The 25,562-nt window shown below is 36.5% G+C and overlaps 1 protein-coding gene across 6 annotated transcripts in view; it reads right to left on the bottom strand.

The window, feature by feature from the left end:
- The window catches only part of KDM4C (lysine demethylase 4C), a 431,545-nt gene that overhangs the window by 106,054 nt on the left and 299,929 nt on the right, over window positions 1–25,562 (bottom strand). For 3 of the 6 annotated variants that reach the window (XM_042965101.1, XM_015544915.2, XM_007098555.3), the window contains exons 17-18: window positions 20,384–20,439; window positions 17,809–17,917 (exon numbers count right to left, since the gene is read on the bottom strand). In XM_042965101.1, the coding sequence (XP_042821035.1) occupies window positions 17,809–17,917; window positions 20,384–20,439 (165 nt within the window). Of the gene's footprint in view, window positions 1–11,871; window positions 12,760–17,808; window positions 17,918–20,383; window positions 20,440–25,562 lie in introns of those variants that run through there. The other 3 variants (XM_042965102.1, XM_042965104.1, XR_006210796.1) reach the window with 3 other exon arrangements.

Here is a 25,562-nt window from a genome sequence, read left to right as displayed (position 1 = left end):
CTTCCCCAATTCTCTTGCAACTTATTTCTCCCAAGGACTTAAATAACATAGACATCTTTTTATAGTACTGGACACAGCTAATGTCCTCTGACATAGAGAACAAAACAAAATAAAACAAAAAGTTTGTATACCTGACTGAGATGATCATTTTCATGGAAGATATTGGACACAATTAACTTCTGCACATCAGTGCTTGTTTTCAGCCTTTGAAAAGTTCAAGGAGCTACCTAACTCAATGATGAATATAGCCTAGTAGCATAGAGCATGGGATTTGGGTCAAGAGGCCAGGTTTAGCACAGCTCTTCAATTATTACCTATATAACCACATTAAACCTCTGATTTCTCATTTTTAAATAAGAGTCAACACCATCACTTCATGACATTTAATTATTGGAACTTACTCAGTGCCAGTCAATGTGCCAACATAACAAATATTTCATTTACTCTTCAATGAGATAATGATTATGTTGATGAAGCAGTAGAAGCTAAAATTAACACCCTTCTTAGGAATCATTTTGGCAGTAGGATTTTAACTATGGAAATAACTACCTGAGATCAGAACTTTCTGAATGGAAGGAGATCTACATGAAAAGCCTTATGAGCAGAAGATTCCAGCCACAAAAGTCAAATGTTGTCAAGAAGGAAAGAAAACACTGAGTTTGGGGTGGGATGTGAGCAGTCATGGTCTTTATTGCCTCTTAAGCTTCCCAAAACCTTTCCTTTTCTGCTGTCATCTCCATTCTTTGATTTCCTCTATTTTTCTTTCCCTTCACATTTTCTTTCTCCTTATGCCACTGAGTTATCATTAGTTTTGTTAGTCATTTCCATAGTCAGTCTAGTAATATTTTTTTTAAGATTTCATTTTTTTAAGTAATCTCTACACCCAACATAAGGCTTGAGTTTACAATCCCAAAATCAAGAGCCACATGCTCAATATTAAAAATAAAGTTTTACACATAATTTTTATTCTTGGCTATAGTTTCTCTGGATAGTAGGTAGGGACAGCGGGTATCTCGTTCATCCATTCATGCATGGCACTAATTAGATAACAAGGCATTTGGCTACCTTGAAAAAGTAATAGTTATTCCCACCATTTACTGCGCCTCATTGAATTTCTTCACTTTGACATTCAGAACACTGGGCAAAAGTCACATTGTATCAACACCCACCATGGGCCTTTGCAAAGTTTTACACATAATTTTAAAATTACTGTGTAATTAACTATAGTAAAATTTACCCTTTCAGGTGTACACTTCTATAAATTTCAGTAAAACAACTCAGTCATGCAACGCCCACCACAATTAACATATACAGCAGTTCCACCAGCACAAAAAAATTCCCTTGGGTCCTTCTGTAGTCAACACTCCACCCCTGTGCAGTCTCTGTCCTTATAGTTTTGGGGAGGGGGTTAGCTTAGTTTTGTTTTGTTTTGTTTTGTTTTGTTTTGTTTTGTTTTGCCACAATGTAATAGAAATGGAATTATATAGTATGGAGTCTTTCAGTCAGGCTTCTTTCATCTAGCATGCTGCATTTAAGATTCATCTACATTGATGGTATCAGTTTGTTTCCACGGTTTGTTAATTCATTAGCCAGTTGGAAACCATCAGGCTGTTTCCAGATTTTGGTGATGATGAATAAAGCCACAAAAAAATGTCACTTACAGGTTTTTGTGTGAACATAAAATTTCTTTTAGATAAATTCCTAGGAGTGAGATTGCTGGGCAACATGGTAAATTGCATGTTTAATTTAATATGCCAGACTGTTTCCCAGCATGGCTGTACCATTTTGCATTCCCATCAGAATATAAGAGATTTCCAATGTAACAGAGTTCCATCACCAGTTGGTATTGTCAGTTATATTGATTTTAACTATTTCACAGATAGGTAGTGGCATCCCATTGTGGTTTTACTTGCTTTACCTAATGGATAAAGATATTAAGCAACTTGTCATGCACTTATGTGCTATCCATATTAGTCCTCTGGTGAAGTGTAAGATCAAATTTTTGCACAATTTTACAGGGCTTTATGCCAAGTGTCGAGTTATTTTTACTTTTGCATATGCTATAAGCCATAATACATTGCTACTATTTTTGTTTGACTTCCTTTTAACCATTTCCAAGAAACTACATTTCCTTATAATAAAATTATAGCAATAAACATGATAAAACTACATAGAACTCTACATACATATCAATTTCCTGGTTTTGATACTGTACTATATGTAGGTAAGTGGTAACCAGAGGAGGGCACTGGGAGAAGAGCACAGAAGAGCATACTAACTTCACAACTTCTTAGGAATCTGTAACCATTTACAAATCAAAAGTTTCTTTTAAAAAATTAAACATTTGTGAACTGTACTGGTACTTAATCATTTTTAATGTTTTATGTATGAGAAAAATGTGTTCCAAGTCACACAAGAACCAGTCAGCACTACCTTTAGTGCAATTCAGATAATCGAATTCTATTAAAAAAACAAAATTCAAACCTGCAGACTAAAAGATTTCAAAATGGGTGAGATAAGCAAAGGCGTGTGAAATATTAGGAGTACTGCTGGGTTCACAGACCAAAGGAACAACACAACTATCTTTAAGATTGACATTTTTATAAAACAGGTTTACATACATGTGTTTGACTATCATATATATAATAGGCTACTGACACATACTCAATTATAACACAAGATGGTAAAATGCTGTATCCTTCCAAGCTGTTTTTTCTATAGAAAGAAGCTAAGAATCAATATGAAACATGATCACTTCTGTGGAGTGCCATGGAGCTGGAGATTATTTGTGTATTTTATACACTTAGTTGTTTTTTTTAATCTTTGAAGAGAAACACACATTACTTTTATAACTAAAACAGTAAGTCTTTTAAACCAAAAGTTAAAGGACCAAGAGCTGTACATGATCTGTATATTAAAATTCTAACATTAAATAAACAGGTCAAAGTTCAATAGTACAGTTTAGCCTTATTGGCTATGGAGATGCCCTGCACCTCGTGTGTCTCAGGCTGATAACCTGAACTCTGAGCGTGGCCTATCATTTTCTTGAAACGTCTCTGGGAGAAACAGAATGTGATTAAGGATGAACACATCACACTTGCTTGTTTGCTTTCCCCAGTGCAGGTGGGCTGTCCCCCTCTGCATGCACAGCAAGCTGAGGTTACAAGGCTGTCATGCCTTATCTATGCAGAATGTACATGGCAGTGGTGTTATATGCCATAGGTGTTGGGCAGGGATCCCCAAATCAGCATGTGGCAAAGAGCAGAGACACAGTAATGCTGTCACAGACAGGAAAAGAAGACTCAATAGTTCTAAGGCTATCACTAAGATAAATGGAATTTTGAAATTAAATGGTGATTGCCCCTGTCAAATTGAGAAGCCTGAAAATGCACATATATTAACTGCTGGGCCTGCCAGGAAAAGGAGTGATTCTCGTGTTGTTGACTTCTTTATTTTCACATTATGAAAAAGGATTTTTAGAGAAACAGGACTTAAGAATTAGAAGTATTTAAAAAATTTTTTGTTGTTTCTAAAAACATTTGGGCTATTAATCTCCTTAGTTCTAAGTTGATCTGCCAACTAAAATTATTATTTGAAAAATATTTACAAATTGCTTTGAGAAACATAAGAAAGGGGTAATACCAAAGGATAGTTATCTCTGAATGGCCTCTTCCTAGAGAAATTTTAAAGCAAATTCCTACAGCAGTACTGAGTTTATGCCTTTTACTGTGCAGTATAAGTGAAGTAACGTAACTCTTCAATTCTTTATTTATTTTTTTTAAATATGAAATTTATTGTCAAATTGGTTTCCATACAACACCCAATGCTCTTCAATTGTTTAAACAACAACTCTGAGACATTGTGGTATTTGAAACAGTACATATTATAAATAACTTTTCATCATTATGAATGTTTTTATTCATATTTAATTTTGTTGTAAGCTATGACTAATTTAAAATTTTATGGTAACAGTATACCACTATTTTAAAATTATGGTTTTTTGGGGTGCATGGGTGGCTCAGTCGGTTAAGCGTCCGACTTCAGCTCAGGTCATGATCTCACCATCCGTGAATTCGCCCCGCATCCGGCTCTGTGCTGAGAGCTCAGAACCTGGAGCCTGTTTCAGATTCTTTGTCTCCCTTCCTCTCTGCCCCTCCCCCACTCACGCTCTGTCTCTCTGTCTCTGAAAAATGAATAAACCTTAAAAAAATAAAACAAAATTATGGTTTTTTAAATTAAAAAGAATTTTTTTTAATATTTATTTTTGAGAGAGAGAGAGAGAGAGAGAGAGAGAGAGCATGAGTGGTGAAGGGGAAGAGACAGAGGGGGAGACACAGAATCAGAAGCTGGCTCTAGGCTTCGAGCTTTCAGTACAGAGTCCGATGTGGGGCTTGAACTCACAAACTGTGAGATCATGACCTGACCTGAAGTCAGCCGCTTAACCGACTGAGCCACCCAAGTGCCCCAGGTTTTTTAAATTGTTTAAGAATGTTTATTTATTTTTAGGACAGGGAGAGGGAGAGTGAGCACAGGTGAAGGGCAGAGAGAGAAGGAGTGACAGAGAATCCCAAGCAGGCTCCATGCTGTCAGTGCGGGGCTTGATCTCACCGACTGTGGAATCATGACCTGAGCCAAAATCAAAAGTCAGACACTTAACCAATTGAGCCACCCAGGTGCCCCTTAAAATCATGCTTTCAAAGATGTTTATTATTTCTAAAATGATCTCAAACTAATTTCATATCTGAAAGATGTACATTTTTAAAGTTTATTTATTTGAGAGACAGCATGAGCAAGGGAAGGGCAGAGAGAAAGGGAGAGAGAGGATCCCAAGCAAGTTCCACACTCAGTGTGGAGCCCAACACGGGGCTCGATCTCAAGATGGTGAGATCATGACCTGCGCCAATATTAAGAGTCAGACACTTCACCAACTGAGCTCCCCAGGCTCCCCAGTACATTTTTTAAAACTTTATCTATTTGTAAGAAATTATCTACGTGAGAAAAATACCTGTTAGGAAACATTAGGAAACAGATGTACATATTTCAATCTCTCTGTAAATAAATGCCTTAGATGAACATTCTATTCCAGCCCTTCCTTCTGCCTTCCAAAATGACCCAAAGAAGAAATCACATCCTTAGAAGTTCTACATCTAAATTCTTCCAGAATGGAAACCCAAAAAGAGGAGTGACCCTATCCATCTTGTGCACCTTGTCATCAAGCAATAAATGCTAAGATCAGCTCCATAAGTATTTACTGAATAAAAGATTGATAAATGAATGAAAGAAATGCTCTTTATTCCATAATTTTCCTCAAAACCTTGAAAATGACAAGCTGGAATTCCAAAATCATGTAATAAAAGATGATTTTATTACATTTTAAAGATATGCTTTGTAGAAATTATTCTAAGCAGATTCCCACAATTGTAAAGAAATCTGTTAATCTTCCATTGTCCCCAAATCAACAGCTGTCAAATATAAAGCTGTGACATCATTAAAACTAAGAAAAGACAACTGAATAGATCTGTGGATTATGATTTGTTTTGTTTTTTTTTTTTTAACTACAGCAGCTGATTTATTACATTTCATACCACTTAGAGTTTTAGAATTAAATATAGGTCAACAATCACTAAACACATCAACAAGTGACACTCATTGAAATAAATCATACCAAATGGCCAGCATATTATCAGCTAGTATGACACTCCCCTGCTTTCATAAATAAAAAATGAGAATTAAACTTTCATAGTAAAATATTTCACCAGACTAGATTGCATATTTTGACATGGTCAATTTATCACTGTAAAAAAAAACACATGAAGCTCAGCTGGCTCTGGTCAGATAGCTCATTAGTCTATGAAAATTATACTTTTGCCAGAATCTCACAATTCTTTTTACTGAAAAATATCTGTTTAGTGAAAAGATTTTACCATATTTTTTTTGCTTTGTCTATAGAGAATAAGTGTTTTAAAATCAATGAATTTTAAATCAATTAGGAGCAACAGATGACTCTAGGGGAAAAATGGTTAAGTGTTAATTAACCTTAAGTACTATTCCTGTAAAGAAAAGTGGTCAATTTATTTGACTATTTTTCCATTTATTTAAAGGAAAATATTTTGTTACCAAAGAAAGATGGAATGTATTTTATATTCTGAATGGAAAAAATTCACAATTTAAAATTTTACCCTAAAGTCAGTTTTATCTCCAAAACTGTTAGTAAAAAGATGATTTTGAACTAAAATTAGGCTAAAATTACAACTAAAAACAATCCTGAAATGAATACCTTTTCATGGATTTGTGAATCCCGTGTGACTCTTACAACAAATCCTTTTTCATACTGTGGCCACCCATCTTGGCAACAACATACCAGAGTATACTGTGTTTTTATTGGTTGAAGGACACATTTATCTTTCAGGAGAACATGAGACATTCTTTCTTGCTTGTCTTCTTATGAACCAAACTATTTCACTTCCATAGATTTCGTTTTCATTTTCAACTTTGCTTTAAGAAAAACTTAAATGCAACTTACAGGGCTGACACTGTGTTTACTATTACACTTCAAATAAGAGTTTGGAATGGCAGATACACTACTATCATGAACCAAACGCACATCCAGAGAAAGCCCAGTTGTTCACCACCTCTGAATTACTGACCAGTAATAGTCATTGACCATCACATGCCTCTAGCCCTAACAATCTAGGAGCAAGCTGTTAAATAGCTACATACCCACAACAAGGAGGATTCTGGGACATCTCTCTCCTGAGCAACAGGAGATGAACTATAAGGACCTCAGATTAAGTATGTGCAAAATGTACTTCCCCCGAACCTTATGTTCCTTCCAGTGGTGGAGCCCTGTGCTCAGGGGCTCTTGGGTGGCTCAGTCAGTTAAGCGTCTGACTCTTGGTTTTGGCTCAAGTCATGATCTCACGGTTTGTGAGTTGGAGCCCCACATTGGTCTCTGTGCTGCCAGCACAGAGCCTGCTTGGGATTCTCTCTCTTTCTCTCTGCCCCTCCCCCACTTGCACTGACTCTGTCTCTCTCAAAATAAATAAATAAACTTAAAAAAAAATAGTTGAAATACAAATATGACCATGCTACTCCACTTCTTAACAGTAATTAAAGGTTCTCCAGTGTGTTTATAATAAAGTACAAAGTCTTCTAGAATAGCAATGTCCACAGAAATACAATAGAAGCCATACTACAATTTTTAATATTTCAGGAGCAACATTAAAAAATGGGTGAGGGTAGAAAGAATGGAGAATTATTTGTTCAATGAGTAAGCTTAATTTAGAAAGATGAAAAAGTTCTGAAGATACAGGGGCATGAGATGTAAATACATTTAATGCTACAGAAATATACACCTAAAAATGATTAAATTGAAAATTTTATGTTAAGTATATTTTACAATAAAAAATAAATCAGGTGAAATTAATTTTAATATATCTTATTTAAGTCAACAAATGTAAAATATTATCATTTTGACATGTAGCCAATATGAAAATTAATGAGACATTTCACATTCTTTTTTTTCATACTGTCTTTTAAATATGCTGTGTACTTATTTGCACTTACAGCACATCTCAACTATGATACTAAATTTTCAAGGGTGTTTGAAATGTATACCTACCAAAACTACAATTGTCTTTCATGTGTTTATGCTGCATCAGTTTTTAAGTGTAGCTTATTAAAATTAAATAAAATTTAAAATAAAAGGGGAGTGTGAAAATATAGTTCCTGCCAACATTAGCCCACTGCCCACCTGCTTCAGGTTACATAGCAGGAGTGGAAATTAACTGTCTTAGGACGTATCTTAGTCAGGGTTCATTTAGAGAGGCAGAACTGTTGTTGGGCACTGTACAACAGAGGCATATTTTAGGGCTAGACATTACCAGCCCCTGCATGCTGGTGCTCCATATCTGTGGTTGGGCCTAAACTTGTGGAGGGTCAGTGGAATGCAGTGGGAGGTGTGTCCATGTGAATGAGAATAAATACAATTTTTTTTTTTAATTTTATTTGAGACAGAGAGAAAGAGAGAAGGGCAGGAGGAGGGAAGGTGAGAGAGAATCCCAAGTAGGCTCCATACCAAGCACGGAGCCTGATGCGGAGCTCAATCCCATGATCCTGGGATCATGACCTGAACCAAAATCAAGAGTTGAATGCTCAACCTACTGAGCCACCCAGGTGCCCCCAAAAAACAAAAATTTTAAAGTTCAATTCTTTAGTAACACTAACCACATTCTAGGTGTTCAACAGCCATAAGTGGCCGGTGGCTATCATGTTGGACCGCACAGTTCCAGATCATCTGAGGCTTTCTCTCCGCAAGACTCCAATCTCCCTCTTTATACTCCATGCTCCAGCTCTACTGAAATTTCACTTCCTAGACCTTACAATTCCCCCCACTTCCAGGCTACTAAGCATACTGACCCCTCTTCCAGCTAGCTCTCCTCATCTTTCAGGTCTCAGATTAACGCATTGCTTCTTCCAGGAAGCTTTTCTCCACCTCTGGATTGCCAACCCTGATACTCCAAATATAGTAAGGTCCTTCACTGCAGTCCAGATTTCTACTACAAAAGATCTTTTCATACTGCTTTGCTTGTCTAATATTTGTTTGTCTAATGTTCAATAACTTCCATTATTCTGTAATATTTGTAGAAATGAAATAAAATCTATCACGTAACCACAAAGCAAGCCTTAAAGAAATAATTATTGAACAGATAAATAAACAAACATACAAAATAGAGCCAGGAACCTACTCCCTCCTTAGAAACATTTATCTGCTCTGTTCCTGATTGGCCAAATGGCAGCTCACAGAGACTATATTACAGGCCCTTCACTTTCTTACTTCATCCTCACAACCACCGCAGTTTACAGATGAGTTTAAGAGAGATCAATCTGCATGGCAAGCTGGCGTAAGTGGAGGACACTGGATACAAACAGCCTAATCTCAATGTAACAGAGACGTACAATTACATGATCCAAACAGTAACACAGATGAATGTAAAGGCATTTTCATATTTCAATCAGGAAGTCCAAACTGTGGCTGGCTAAAACAGTGCTGGTACCTGTATTTATGAACTCATGTTAGAAAATGACATCACTAAATTATAGGGGCCTATAGGGGCACTTGTACCCCAATGTTTATAGCAGCACTCTCAACAATAGCCAAATTATGGAAAGAGCCTAAATGTCCATCAACTGATGAATGGATAAAGAAATTGTGGTTTATATACACCATGGAGTACTACGTGGCAATGAGAAAGAATGAAATATGGCCCTTGGTAGCAACATGGATGGAACTGGAGAGTGTTATGCTAAGTGAAATAAGCCATATAGAGAAAGACAGATACCATATGGTTTCACTCTTATGTGGATCCTGAGAAACTTAACAGAAACCCATGGGGGAGGGGAAGGAAAAAAAAAGAGGTTAGAGTTGAAGAAAGCCAAAGCATAAGAGACTCTTAAAAACTGAGAACAAACTGAGGGTTGATGGGGGGTGGGAGGAAGGGGAGGGTGGGTGATGGGTATTGAGGAGGGCACCTTTTGGGATGAGCACTGGGTGTTGTATGGAAACCAATTTGACAATAAACTTCATATATTGAAAAAATAAATAAATAAATATGTTCCATACAAAAAAAAAATAAAAAAAATAAAAGAACATGTCTAAAATATACCACAGTGATATGTTAAATTAATTACAAGTTATGGAAAAATTCACCCTCTATACAAAAACATCTCACAACCTATTTTTGTAGATTCTAAAAACACCCTTCTGAGAGAATAAACAACCTAATTTATGCTAAAATATTAGAAAAACAAATAATAATGAATCCACTGTTTCAAAATAATGACTATACCTTTCCAAAACTATAACCTCTCTGCTATCAATCACTGTTAGCCAAGGAAAACCCTATAGATAGTTTAGAGCCACCTAGCAGCTGCCTTGGTTTGGCATGTGTTTGTTGGCATTGGCCCAGTCAATGCTGGAGTGAAGGGGGGGACCCCATCTCTGGAACCTCGACCCCAGCTCACTAACTCAATTAAAAGATCCATCAGTAATCACTATTCACACAGATAAGATCACAAAAAAATTGAATAATTCAGAAATGCAAGCTAAAAAATAAGATTACTCTCTTACAATATGTTTTAATCGTGAATCATCTGAAGTTCTACTTATCTATCTAATAATGTTGCAAAAATTAGTCCCCAGGAAAAATGAGTTCAAAAGTAAAAATTTAAAGATTCCAATCAATTTCCTTTTGCCTCGGAGTTTTCTTTCAGCAGATAAAGAAAAATCCATAGTAACAAGATAACATTTCATGCATTTACACATCTTCTCCTATAGATGTCTACAGCCTTCAGAAAGTATATTATTTGTAGTCATGCCTATCTGACATTTTCCATTTTACTCAAAAGATTTTATGGTTTGGTATTACAGCAATATACAAATTTGACAGCTTGCAATAGGATCTAGTCCCTGTAGCAAATCATTGTGACAGTTAAGTACTATACAGCTACTAATGTACCTTTTTTTACACTAAACTTGTTTTAAAATCTTACAAAGTTGAGGATACAGTGTTTGTTGAAATCCTGAAGAATAGTCTTAATGATATTGTAAATTTCATACTGAATTGATTAAATCATAGGATCCTACACATCACACCACAATTATGTCATTAGTAGTATAACTTATTCTTCCTTCAGGAGTTCACTTTATTAAAAGCAAATTTTTCCTCAACTGCATTTAAACAATAAAGTCTCTGGTCACGGTCAATGTTTATTATTCTCTTAGAATTCCTCTTTGTCTTTGAAAACAACTGAATATGTGAATAAAACAGTACATAAGTTAATGTGGAACACAATGACACTTTTTGATTGCTTTATAATGCTGTTTTTTTTTCCTTCAAAGTGATGAAAGATAATCAATATGTCTTTACATTTTCCAAAATGCATTAACAGAGGCTCTGTCAAATACAACCGTGATTCCTTTAGAAAGGAAGCAAAGCTGATCTCTAACACTGCTGTAACATTAACTAAACAGGACTTAGGGTGATCTTCCAGCACATGAGGCAGACCTCAACTCTCTCAGTAATTCTATTTTTAGTATGCAATACATCTGATAACACAAGTCAGTTAGCAAGAGAACAAGTGCTTTATTCTAAGAAATAGGAAGCCTGGATGTATTTTTTTTTCCCTTGATTCAACTCTTCAGATGGAACACCACAGTGAAACCACTCTATTTTCAGAATTGATGTACCTTTCAAAACTATAATCTCTGGCTTTCAAGTTCACTATTATTTGCCTTCAGGTACAAATTTTAAAGTGTATAGAGGCTTCTAAGCAGAATAGTTGGTCTCAGACAGATACTGAAAGGCTTGTAGCTCAGTCATCATTGCAGTGTAAATTCCTTTTCAAAATAATGTTCTTCACTCAGAGAACACTTGTGCCTATGCTCAGTTCACTCGTCAAATACACATCGGAGGTCACTGAAGGCCTGGGGGCAACTTTAGCTATTCCAAAATTCATTTCTCCCTCTATTTGGTTGCAAAAATAGTATTTCAAATGTAAAAACCTTAGGAACGTACACACACACACACACACACACAGAAGCCAAAGGCCCTGTGCTATGCCTCTGTAAGAACAGATGTGTGGTGAAAGAACAGCGAAAGTTCTTATGCAATGATGGCAATCAACATAAACATCATTTGCTTTGATACATGCATTTAATATTAAAATTTTTTAATGTTTATTTATTGTTGAGAGAGACAGACAGAGCGTGAGCAGGGGAGGGGCAGAGAGAGAGGGAGACACAGAATTTGAAGTAGGCTCCAGGCTCTGAGCTGTCAGCACAGAGCCTGATGCGGGGGCTGGAACCCACAAACCATGAGATCATGACCTGAGCTGAAGTCAGACACTTAACTGACTGAGTCAACCCATGTGTCCCATAAATATTCTTACATTTCTATTTGAGAACTTTTCTCCCTATAGGAAAAAAAAAATAACTAATGGCTGCATTTAAGGTCTTCTGCAAATTTCCAAGATTTCTTAGAATCTACAAATCCTACTTGCTGTTTTATTTATACCAATTCCACAGATCTTTAATTAATTTAATCTTCAAGTGATCGATGTATGCAACAGACATTCATGATAAGTATGTAACAAATACCAGAACTTCATGCTGTTTTACTCCTTTTGTTAGGTTCTTAAAATGTTCTTCCCTTAAATTTTATAATCAGATTTAAAGATTTTTTGGTGATCTGCTTCCAAAAGACAGTAATGATACTGAAGATTATTTCAGCAGACAATACTGCTGTCTTCTGTGTGATTACACTATATAAAGAATATATTGTTTTACCTCTCTAAATTTCTGTCCTTAATTCTTCTTCCTGATAATTTTTACCTATATATTTTTTTCGATTGTAAAAATTAAAAAAAAAAAGGAATTCTAACTTCATGTGTTTTATCTCTATTTCCTTTTCTTGTATTTCCATCTTTGCACAATTTTGTTCCTGAGAGATTCAATTATGACCATGGCCAAGCAATCATATTAATATATAAAACAAAGCTGAAGGAATGAAGAAAAGGAAATGATTGAGTAGATTCTGAGGTCAATTGTTTTCTTTTTGTCTTCAGGCATACCTGTCATCTGTGACTTCAAACAAACCCCTAGACTGGCTGTCCTTGAGCACGCCATTCAAGTAGGGAGTAGGAATGTACTCAGGATCTTCCTCATTATTTGTCCTACAAGGTGCCTTGCTCTGATGTTCACTGGAGAGTGGAGAAGGTATTGGAAAACACAAGAAGGGGTTTGTGACAGGGCTTACCGAAAGAATAACTTTTCCCATGTTGAAAAGTCATGCAGAGGCAAAGGAAATCATTCAAAATGAGGTTAGAAAAATACGAAGTAATCTAGAATGTGCATTAATAATCAGAAGAGTGCTCAGGCTGACAGAGAATAAATGGTTCTCTCTTTGGACATAACTTTGCTATAGCCTATTCAGGTCACTTTCAGCCATTTCTTTCCTATTAAAGGATGGCTCTGCTTGATAACCTGGTGCTTTTAGAGAGCAACCTGTGGCATTTTTTTTAGATAAGGCAGCAATTACTTTCATAACCCTTGAGATAATTACTCTACACAAAAACTAAATGTTATTAAAGAAAGAAAGGAAAGAAAAAACTATCTAGATAAAGACCACTATATGCCAAATAAATTTTTGCACAAAAATCTTGTTTAGTTTAAAAAATAATGACTTTTATTAAAGTATTTAAAATTATCAACCACATAAAATAAAATACATTGTCTTGAAAATAACTCTAGCATCATCATTATTGTCCATTTAATTATCTGATGAGCAGAGGCCACACCTGTGACATTACCAAACAAGGTGGCTGGATGAGATAAAGGTTCTTCGTATAAGCACACACCATTTTAGGATCAACATAATCCACTGATGAGCACTGGAAAAGTTGTTTTCCATTTGCTGTCTCTTTTATGAAAATGGTCATTGTAAATAAGAGGGAAAATCTGCTAAAGTAAACAAATCCTTTCTTATACCCTCTACGGGGGGGTGGGGGGGGTACTTCCTATACAAAAAATTGTACAGAGAGCTATTTCAAAAGCTGCAAGTTGAACCAATGAATAAATAAAAGACTAACAACAGTATTACCAAAACATTCAAATACCTCTGCAAAAATTCCACTATTCCATGTTCTAGAAAAACTAATAGTAATCATCATTTTTTAAATATACAGCTTTCATACTTCAGAAGACATTTTAAACTTTTGTTTGCCAGCAGCTGCTCCTTAAGCCTCTTGCAGTTACTAGCTGTTAATAGCATTGCTTATTACTTATATAGAAAAACACTAACTTGCCCCAAGGGAAAGCTGCTCTTTTCTTATAGCTAAATGAAAACTGAACTAAAACCCTGCCCTCTGGAATTCAGCATTTTGAATGCACAGCCAGTAGCACTTTCGCTAACCTGCTGCCATCCCTCTCTCTGTGTCTTTCTCTGTCTCTGTCTCTTGCTCTCTCTCTCTCTCTCTCTCTCTCACACACACACACACACACACACACACACACACACACACACACCTCTACAAACGTGGGCAGGACTCCAATTAGGCACTTGCTAAGGGAGGTGATTTAAGGGCAATGTGATGAAAACCTTGTACAGCAGCACCACCTAGTGGGCACTGGGGAGAGGCTCAGAGCCCCCCCTCCCCCAACCCCCACTTGCTGCAGCTGCTTCATGGATGAGCAATTTGTCCTTCCTACAATAGGTCACTTCAGTTTTCAATCCTCAACTGACCAGAAGTTCCATCATCAGAACTCTCAGACAACAGGGCAAGTGCCGAATGGATGTTCCAATTCCACAGGCTCTCCGAAGTACTCCTAGTTACTTGGACTTAATCATCTGTGTGTCTGTGATGTTAATCAGGAAATCAATGCTTGCTTTGGAGAAGCTTACACAAAGTTGTGCATAAATTTACCACCACAACTTTTAAAGGAGAGGCCATAAAAAGGCAGAAGACATTTGGTATTGTCTCCAGCCATGATAATTTTAAGCCAGAACCAGAAATAGTAACAATTTCCTGCCTTTCTTTATTCCGTAAATATTCAAAATTACTGTGTGTGTGTGTACATGCACACACACATACACATCACCTGATTACTATTCAAGGTTGTTCAGTTTTTATAAGAACAAGTAATGTTAAAACACTTAGATTATGTAATAATTATACAGTAGTAAACATACATATATGTGCCAAATTTCATTATTGACAAATAAATTCAAACAATTTGCCAAAAAAAGTTCTCTAGAATTATTTTAGAAAACAATTAAGAATTTCTATTCTCTCAGTCTCCAACTTCTTTCAACCAAGATATTCTCTGCCTGAAAATGACAAAAATTAAAATTTTATCTTTATGTGTATATCTTCCCTATAGACCAGTGGGTTGGTTCTCAATGGGAATGATACTGCCTCCCAGAAGATATCTGGGAGGGTTTGGTCTGTTTGGTCAGGGTTGCTGCAATCCACGAAGCACATGACAGTCACCCAGAACAAAAAATTATCCTGTGTAAAACATCAACAGGGCCAAAGTTGAGAAAGCCCATCTGAACTGTAAGATGGCAAAATACAGGAACAATGCCTCATTTAAAAATATACACTAGGGGGGCGCCTGGGTGGCTCAGTCAGTTAAGCGGCCGACTTCAGCTCAGGTCATGATCTCGTGGTTCATGAGTTCAAGCCCTGCATCAGGCTTTGTGCTGATGGCTCAGAGCCTGGAGCCTGTTTCGGATTCTGTGTCTCCCTCTCTCTGACCCTCCCCATTCATGCTCTGTCTCTCTCTGTCTCAAAAATAAATAAACGTTAAAAAAAATTTAAAAAAATATACGCTAGGTATCTGGCAAGGTAAGGTAATAATTGTTTGGTGAAATAAATTAATACTGACATCTAATGTTGGCATGTACCAATAGATTACTTAACTTTAAAAGGATACTAATTAATATTGGGAAAGCATACCCTTGACTGTACCTATAGGGCACAGCATTTCGTTCCCTGGAAAGGTGCATCCCATACCACACACAGGTGATCATTTGTGAATTTTGCTTTTCAAGCCAGCCTAGCTGAGTCTGATCACCAAGTGAGAAAGACTAGTGCACAGACACTGTGATGGGAGATTCACCACAGTGATGCTGCTTTCTTGAGGATTCTTACAAAAAAGTCATCCAGACTTTTGGCTGTTGCCCACTTTCAAACTATAACTTCATTTTGAGTGATCTTTTCCCCAAAATGAAGTTCTTCCTTGTATTTTCCCACTTAACCACTGTGAGTACTTTTATAAATACCACTCCAAGAAACTCTCCATGCATATTGAAAATAGAAAAAAAGCCTGCCATTTTTAGCCAAACATGTCAATAAACAGCTCTACCTTGACATCAGAAGTAGACTTTAGGTGATCTTAAATTCAGTCAAAACATACTCTTTTCAAGATACCAATTGTTTAAGGATGTAAAACATTCTATAAGGAATATGTGATATACACAATCAAGGTGAAGCATACCACTGAGAAGAAAACAGTAAGCTTTGCCATTTCAGATTTCAAATTTCTAAATATAACTTCCTGAATAGCACTGAAGTGATCCCATGTTGTTCTTTCCTGCTGTTCCCTTAAAACCCCTTTGGGACTGGTGTGAGGAACAATAAATCATTAAGGAAGCATTCATGGACTAGATTCGCCAGGATATAGTTCCTTAAGGGAACACATCAAGAGTAGTGACCACTCATTCTGAGGGGTAACAATGAGGGGTAACTGGTAACAGAAGTCATCTTTCAGGATAGAGAACCAAAGATGATTGTTAAATGCCGTGTTGGAATTTTCGCAAATATGTAACACTTGTAAATTAGAAAAAAATTAAAATGCAAGACTTTTGTTAATATTTGTCCTAATAAACATTGAATTCTTCAACATGTGATGAACTCAACATTCTTTAAATATCCTGCCTCATAGTCCTAATTCTGGCAAACTGTTTCTCATTGGGGTGTGTGTGTGTGTGTGTGTGTGTGTGTTTCAACTGTTGACCAAGATATATGATTTCAAACTTTCCTATGGGAAGTCCATGAGCTGAAGAACTTTTTACTCTCTTCTTATATCACTGTGAGCTTTACAGGGCCATTTAAATGACCCATTATTTCAATTTCATCCACAAAATTTCCATTACCACATCCTGAACATCCTGGCCCTACCACTTACACCTGCCAATGACAATCATCAGGTCACCACATATTTTCTAGTGATGCAAAATTCTTGATGCAGCTTCAATGGAACATAACAATATATACTTTCTCTTCTCTGAGAATGAAAGACTGTAGACTAAAATCGAAGTGCTCATGACAGAGGTCCAGAGACAATATGCCCGCTCCCTGAAGGGCAAGAGACTAGTAACAAGTTAATAGTTGGGTAAAAAGTTACAGCTACCGTACCCAAAATATTCTATTTTGGAATACCTGGAAATACTTGGAAAGACCTCAAGTCAAAAATAACAAGTACTGAAGAAATTCTAGGGAATTAAATCCATGTGTAAAACACACTCCAGTATTTTCTAAATCATGCAATATAAAATAAGAAAAAATCATCATTAAATATGAAATTTAAGGGCCTAAACTAATGCTCTCTTGGCTTACACTTGAACAGAACTCCAACATTACTTCAATGTTGAGGAATTAAAGGCCTAAATCTTTGCAGTGAAAAACATTCTTAACAAAGAGAACCAGTAGGAAGATTTCTATGAATGTTTCTAAACCAGTCAGAAGATAATCAGCCAGAGAGTCTGGCAAATTAAATGACTTGTATCTATTCATAAGCGAAAAAAATTCCTTAGTAATAAAAAAACTTTTTCTATTTCTCTGCAAATCTCTTGGTGAAGAAATGATGAAATCAGGTTAGGTACATTTTGCTAAGTCAGGACCAACCAAAGACAGGCCAGAGAGGAAAACTAAACAATTGAAATAAAGATAGATATCTCAGGTATATTACTAACAAACTTCACCAGACAGCCTATGGTTTGAAAATTCACACTAATCCAAAAAAAGTAGTATTCTTTTGCCTCATTTTAAACGAATTGAGGAAGGTTATATGCATATTTATAATATAACATGGAAAGAACATATACAAATAAGTAAATTTAGGAGAAAAGGGTAGAATATTAAATGAAACTAAAAAAAATTATCTTGAGAATGTATACATTAAAAGAAATATTCATAAATTGAAATTAACACTAATTTATGAAGTTAAAAAGAAGCTTTGTCACTCACCAATTTTAACCTCTGTAAAGGTATTCTGCCTACATCTATCTGTGTCCTTTCTGGGACATTAGTGAATCGAACTTCTGGCACCGCGACGGCGCACATGACATGGGCCCACCTATGGGAAAGGAGACATGAAACATAAACAAAAGTTCTCTAAGCTTGCACACCACATACTTCAACTGGGCAGTGGCAATTCTCACAGAGAAGGAAAGCCAAAAGCCTAAACCAATCACAAACCAGACTCTGAATTTTAAACCTATCAGGTGATACCCGGATAGATTCAGTACCACACCTGCCCACAATTGCAACCTGCAGAGTGGGGTGAAGACCGAGACTTGATCCTATCAATATATGGTATTTTTCTACACTGGATCTGCAAAATACTGAAATGTAGGGCTGCTATTTCACTTGGTACTAAAATATAACAGGTGTTTAATATACTTAAGCAAATCAATATGTGGCAAAAGATTAGTTCAATTAATAAAAGGTATGAATTGGATACAGCGTATAATCTTTTACATAATACAAGTGTCATGAAAATTAGAATAGTAAAGTTTTCTAAGAGAATTAGTACTAAGTCTTTAATTAAATCGTTTCTCATTTCAATCGAACTATAACCAAAGGAACCCAAGATAAGGAGGAATGAAATTAGCTGGTTCTCTCACTTCCTACTTAAATCCTAGTATCTCCTCTCAAATTCTGAATTACTCCAGAAAAATGTCCCCATTAACACTATTTAGTTTCTCATAAATGTTATGCCCCAAGTAAAAATAAAGACTCTTGAGGTTTAAAGACACCTTGAAGGAATTACCACATCCATCAGCCCATTTATAAGTCAAAGAGTAGTATGTCACTCAGACTCTATTCTGCCTTTAAAGACCAAAGGAGAAAGGACAAGTGTCCACCCCATCAGGGCATTCTTTCAAATCTAAATAAATATTATAATTCTATAGTACACATTATTCCCTTTTGTCCTGGCCCATTGGTAGGAAGAGAAGTTCTTATCACCTTTGTCTTTATAGGAACCACCTAAATCATCTAACAGTCTGCATGATTTGTTCAATACCCTAGACCTAGCAACACTTTTTAGTACCTTACCAATCACATTAACTAAGACTGAAAGAGGAAGATCTAAAATCAAGCAAATATTAAGTCTAATAGACTGAAATTTATCAACATAGGAATGATAAATGCCTTTACTCTTCCTTAGAAGCAATCAGAAACAAGTGCACATGCACATAGTTAATGCTAATTCAATCATTACATTACACCAGGGGTCTCAACTCTAGTGCCTACAGGGCCAGGCAGGAGGTAAGCAAATATATGTGTACTGGTAAATGATGGTAACCTGGGGAGCATCTGTCCTATTGAGGCCAGGTTCTCATCCCAACATGTTATTGCCATTTAGAGATGCACAATTATATTTCAAGTACAGATAAATATCTGGATTTTTATATAAAATCTATCAACTTCTAAAATTTAGATCAAATTTATAAAATTGTGTGTCAGTCAACTAAAACATACCTTGGGGTTGTATTTGACCCTTTAATGCCAGCTTACAACCTCTGCCTCTACTTTTTTGTTTTCTTTTTGTTTTTGTTTTTTTTTAACTGTTTTAAATGTTTGTTTATTTTTGGGAGAGAGAGACAGAGAGAGAGAGAGAGAGAGACAGAGAGAGAGACAGAGAGAGCCTGAGCAGAGGAGGGGCAGAGAGAGATATGGAGACACAGAATCCAAAGCAGGTTCCAGGCTCTGAGCTGTCAGCACAGAGCCCAACATGGGTCTCAAATTCACAAACTGTGAGATCATGACCTGAGCTGAAGTCGGACGCTTAACTGACTGAGCCACCCAGGTGCCCCTGCCTCTACCATTTCTACATATTCCTATTACCAAAGGAACCTTTAATATGCTTTGTCCCCACTTTCAATACTAAAATTGGGTCATGAAAATAATACTCATGCAAAAAATATATTTCAATAACCACATTAAAAACCAGATTGCCTTTCTTTTATGTTCACTTATTACTCTTTCAAGATTCTCTTCATGTTCTCCAATCCCCTTTGTATCTTAAAATTAATGTTTTCTCCCTGTGTTTCTATTTTAGTATACACACTTTCTTGTTAATTTGGTTTTAAAAGCAAATAATTTTGTTTAAATGTTATGACTATGATTGATTTTATTTATCTGAAGGCAACAGATTTCACTGTTTTCAGGCACATTGGTTCTATTAGACTAATAGGATTCATCATATTAAACACTAGGATCCCAAAGATACCTAGATGACATGGGCTCCCTTCATTTTAAAAACACCATCAGTAAAAGAGGGGTTATCCTTCATCAGTGTCAGAGACATGGAGAGAAGCAAGACCACCTTTGTCCAGCAGAGGGGAATGTGCTGTGCTTTCAGTAATGAATGGTCTCCGAAGACATGCACAGAATCTCAACTTCAGATCTGGGCAGCAAAAGTTCTGGAACAATGTGTCCAATAATGAGAGGTAAAGCAAACAGTCCACACTGAGGTTCAACATTCTAGACAGCAGAAGGAAACAATGAAATTGAACACAATTAACACATTACTCACTTATTGTTCTTCGTTTCCTTAAGAGCACCCCCTCTCAAATTGCAGAGACAGCACTCCTAGGACAAAAAAACAAACAAACAAACAAACAAAAAAAAAACACACAATTATCACACTCATTTAACAGACATCATTACTATATATGTAAATATTCCCATAAATTCCACCTTTTTATTTTGAAATTAAAGCCATCAGGAACTTCATAATGGCTATCTCTAAGCAGTTCAAGAAAGGAAGGGAAAAAGAGAGGGTAAAAAGTGAGGGTACACACAAAAATGTTCTCTCTCTCTAGAGATCAATAGACAGACAGACAGGCAGACAGACAGACAGACAGAAACAGATATATCCTAGAGGGAACCATCATTACCCTGGTATCATGTTCATTGCCATCCTTGGGGGAAAGCTGTGACACACAGCACTTGACAGACTAGACAGTATGTACTAGAATTATAGAACAGAGAATATACATATGACTGAGTTCTCTTGTGCTCTGGGAATCCGTTCGTGTATACAGGATAGCTACAGAATAGAGTATTGGCAGGCTCCATTCGATATAAGGATTAGCACAAAGCTCTTTTTAAAAGGTACTCTTTTCACAAAAATATCATTTGGGTCTTTCTGTGGGCAAACGGTATTGCAAAAATCGTACTGATAAACCCAGGCTATCCACCCCCTTCAGAAGAAAGTGCCAAGAAATGTCTCCTCCCCACCTAAGTTTCTATTTTGGGCACTTTTGTATATCTTAGATTGGCATAGACTGTTTCACTTGAAGAGGACTCCCTTTACCACAAATACAAACTTTATCATTTCTCACTAAAACTCTGTGAAAAAGTCCATGAGAAAACAGGGCCAGGGTCAGCCTTTTGCTGACCTATAATTTTTAAATTAAATACCTAAGTAACTTTTAAAATTTTCAACCTCAGGCACTAATAGATGTCCTTTCAATTTACTGAATTAATAAGTTTTTAAAAATAACTATGGGTTATTTTGGGTTTTTTCCCTCTCCACACTATATATATAAAATCTCTTTATCTGTTCTCCAAGGTGATCTTCTTTAACTAATGTTGACAGTTTTGCCTAATTTACAGGAAATCCCTTTAACTCATCTACTATTAATACCGGGATGTCAAACTCCATAGCTTTAATTTTTCTGAGTAGTGAAATACCAAAACAACTCAGGAGAATCAATATACCTGTATAACTCCTAACAGGCAGCAAAAAAAGCAAACAACCAGAAATGTTCAATGGGTTTGTGGGTCTGGAAAGCCTCTAAACATCTATTTGAAATTTCCTGGGTTATTATTAAAAGGTTCAGAGCAGCAAAAGCTGCCATGTGTATATACATCTGAATCCAGTATAAACCCAGCTCAAGGAGATAACTTGATGGATTTTCTCCGTAACAAAGCCAGATTCTAGAGGCCTTTGAAATAATGGTTTTGATGAAACACACGTTAAAAGTAATAGTTCAGTCTGAATATTACCAGTTCAAATTATTCAATATCTAAAATATTCAAAAACAATTTCATAAAACATTACTGATTTTAACTATTTTTCCAGCATTTCAACACACTTTCTACAGAGAGAGAAAACGAAAATGAAAACAAAACACGAGGTAAAATATTTTCATTGAATATTTAAAAATACCAGGATTGAAGTGGGAATGTGGCAAAAGAGGGCTGTGGAGGGTGCGGAGCTCAGACACTAAGAGCGTAAGAGTTCTGATGAATGAAACTAGTAGTGAGAAGAAGCCTAAAGGGACACATTAGCAGAGTTAAATACAGCAAAGCAGCGTGGCAACTGCTTTAAAGCACCTGAAGAGGATCCCGGAAAGGGGCACGCACTGCAGCACACCACCACACTGGGAGGAAAGCGTCCTCTCAAACAGAACAGATAGACTCTCGATTTTAAGTGAAGCTGAGAAGGCTTCCACTCGCCACAATATAGAACTAGTTCTTTCTGGGGTTACCAGTGACCTCTGTGTCACAAAATCTAATGGATAATTCCAAGCCCCTGGTTCACCTGACCTCTAAGCGGCATTCAACACAGGTATGTGAAGCATACCTGACAATTTCTACCTGTGGTTTCTATGACCCTACACACCCCTCACTGTCCTTCTCCATCTCTAGCTGATCCTGTGCTTCCTTTAACAGCCATCTCTTCCACACTCCTTAAACACTGTAATTTTTGTAAGAGTTCCCGTTTACTTCTTATCCACATCTACTTGCTAGGCATCTGATCCACTACCTTGACTCTCAAAAGGCTGGTGAGTGACTCAAACATTAATTTCCTGGAATGTCTGGCTAACACTCGACAGGCATCTCAAACACACATGCAAAAATGAACTCATGTCTCCTCAACTCGCCACTGTTTCCCATCAGTGGCACCATGTACCTTTCTAGCTCATGCCGGAAGCCATAATTTTCCTCTCATCCTAGATCTAATCACTTGAGTTCTGTCGATCCCATGTCCAAACACATCCTCCTCTCTCCACCATCACTGCTGCCACATTAGTTGATACCCCCAGTGCCCTTCAAGCAGACCTACTTTACTGCAACAGCCACTCCAGGTCAGTGAAGAACTAACCAGAATGGGTTTGAATGCTTCCCAGGACTTAACATCATTCCAAAGGGCCAGGATCGTCAGGCCTAGACCTTGTCCACCCTTGCTCTGTACTATTCTATCTATGTCTTTATTAATTACACTGAACACATCCTTGACATCTCAACCTCAATGTTGATTCCTCAAAGAAGGCTCTCCTAGTTTCCTGGCCCAGTTACTTCTCACTCATTACTCTTTTTAACTATTTGTTGAATTCATTTTGCTCTCCTCACTAAACTGTAAGCTCAATGAGTGCTGTGGAAATATCTGTCAGGTTACTCTTTCTCTATTACAATGCCCAATAAAGAGTACATCTTCCAGATGAATTTGTTAAATAAATGAGAAAATGGCAAAATAGGGCAGAGTGAAAATCTTGAAAATTACCAAAGGTTTAAAAAACTGCAAAGATCATTTTCACATACTGGAGCACTAAGGAAAGAAAGCTGCAGGCTTTGGTAACTTAACATGGACTTAAGAAACAATGATTTGACATGGAGTTATTTTTGTCACAATTTACCTGAAAAATCATCTTTCTTAGTAAAAGAGAAAAATATTCCTGGCCAGTTAGTTATTTATATTATTTACATGATATATATGATATCATGGTTTCTATTTAATTCACTCAATTTTGAAAAAATAAGTAGGAAAAGAAAAAAGTCGTATCCAGTTATGTCATTGTGAACCATCACTCACATGGTGCAAACTAGCTGATTTGTCACAGCACAAACATGTCAATTTGTCAATTCATTCATTTGTAAATGAACTTGCCCTAAATGCCTATGTTTATAACCCAATAAAGGGCAATATCTGAATGGACACTTTTTAACATTTCTTTCCTTTTCTAAATAGTACTTTATTGTCAGGAAACTAAATTGATAATTCTAAAATTTAATAGGGATTAATAAGGATTAACATCCTTAGCTAAAAAGTAGTGCAAGTTTTCTAAAGAATCCATACAATACCTGAGCTACATAAAGGCTCACACCTACCAAATATACCAATTGTTCTAGTATCGCTCATCTTTTAATTCAGTAAAAGGATTGAATGAATGCAGAGTGATAGAGTCCTGATTTATTAAACTGGTTATCAATAATAAGTATTTTCAATTAGAAGAATAAAGGCTAATCAAAGGCCTAATTCACTCCAGATATACCATGTCGGAAACATCATATACTTTACCTCCCTTCCTTAACATGAACTTATTAGGTAATTTATATCCCACTTCATTTATGAGGAAACTAAGATTCAAGAGATTAAGTAACTTGCCTAAAACCATCCAATCCAGGAGCCATCAAACTTCTTCTGTAAATTGCCAGATATTTACTAATTCAGGCTTTGCACAACTACAGAGTTGTAACTAAACTCTGACGTTGGAGGGCAATATGTAAACAAATGGGTCTAGTTGTATTCCAATAACAATGTTATTTACAAAACTTGGCAGTGAGCTGGATTTGGCCCAAGCTATAGTGTTCCAACCAGCAAAGGGAGTAGCTGGGGTTCAAACTCAGGCCTTCCTGAGCACATGCCCATGACCTTTTTCTCCAGCATCCTCTGCCTGTAAGTACAAGGCAAGGCACGAGATTTCAAAGTAGAGTGCCCAAGTAAACAGGGAACTATGCCTGCCCTAGGAAACTCACAGTTTAGGAAGGGAGAAGACAGATGTGTACTTAACCATATTATGAAGAAGAAAATGATAAAGGGTATAATCAAGTCCCCATTTCCTCATTTCTACAAATGACTAAGAATTCATATTTTAACTAATACCCTCGAAAGAACACCTATCATAAAAAATTGAACTACAGTAGCATGTATCAATTAACAATTTGTATTCCCACTTGTTTCATTAATCTAGAAAATAAAGCTTCTCACTGGTATAAGATCATTAAATTTATCTCCACTCCTTCCTTTGAAAAATGATACCATTTTAGGAAAAAACAACATTTCAGGTAGTCTGGGCTACATGAATCCAACTTAACTGAGAGGAACAACAGTAACACTAGAGAGCCAGGCCATATCCTGAGGTTTAATAAGGTGCAGACAGTCAGGGTTCAAATCAGTTCTGTCACTTACTAGTGGTATGACCTTGCCTCAGATATCTTATCTGTAAAAGGGTGGGGAAAATGCTACTTCCCTAAATGAGTTAATAAATGTAAAGCATTCCACAAACACACAATAAATACAAGAACAGTGGTTACATATGTGAAAAGTTAATTGTGCTTCTAGACAACTTATACATAACATTGCCAGTGAATTATCTGGGTACAGTGGTTTAGCAGGGAACAAAATATAGATCTGTCATCAATAATTCTCGTGAGGTGCAAAATGCAAGAAGTAGAACTGGAGAGAAAAGAAAACTCTCCAGGAACCTCAAATCCAGGCAGCTAGGCTCTAAAGCAAGGAAAGATCTTCTATAGTTCTAAAAGCTGTCAACTCAGTTATGAAAAGCCAACAGATGCTAGAGTTTCCACAGTGCTGAGAGAACAGACATGCTGAAGGGAAAATCCCAATCCTATCCTCAAAACATCTCAAAATAGAGTAGACTGAATCAAACTAAAGTTGAAACAAAGCTCAAACCCAGCTCAAC

The sequence above is a fragment of the Panthera tigris genome, chromosome D4, assembly GCF_018350195.1.
Source record: "Panthera tigris isolate Pti1 chromosome D4, P.tigris_Pti1_mat1.1, whole genome shotgun sequence".
NCBI lineage: Eukaryota > Metazoa > Chordata > Mammalia > Carnivora > Felidae > Panthera > Panthera tigris.
The sequence above is the reverse complement of the archived record's forward strand: the minus strand, read 5'-3'. Positions and strand labels throughout refer to the sequence as shown.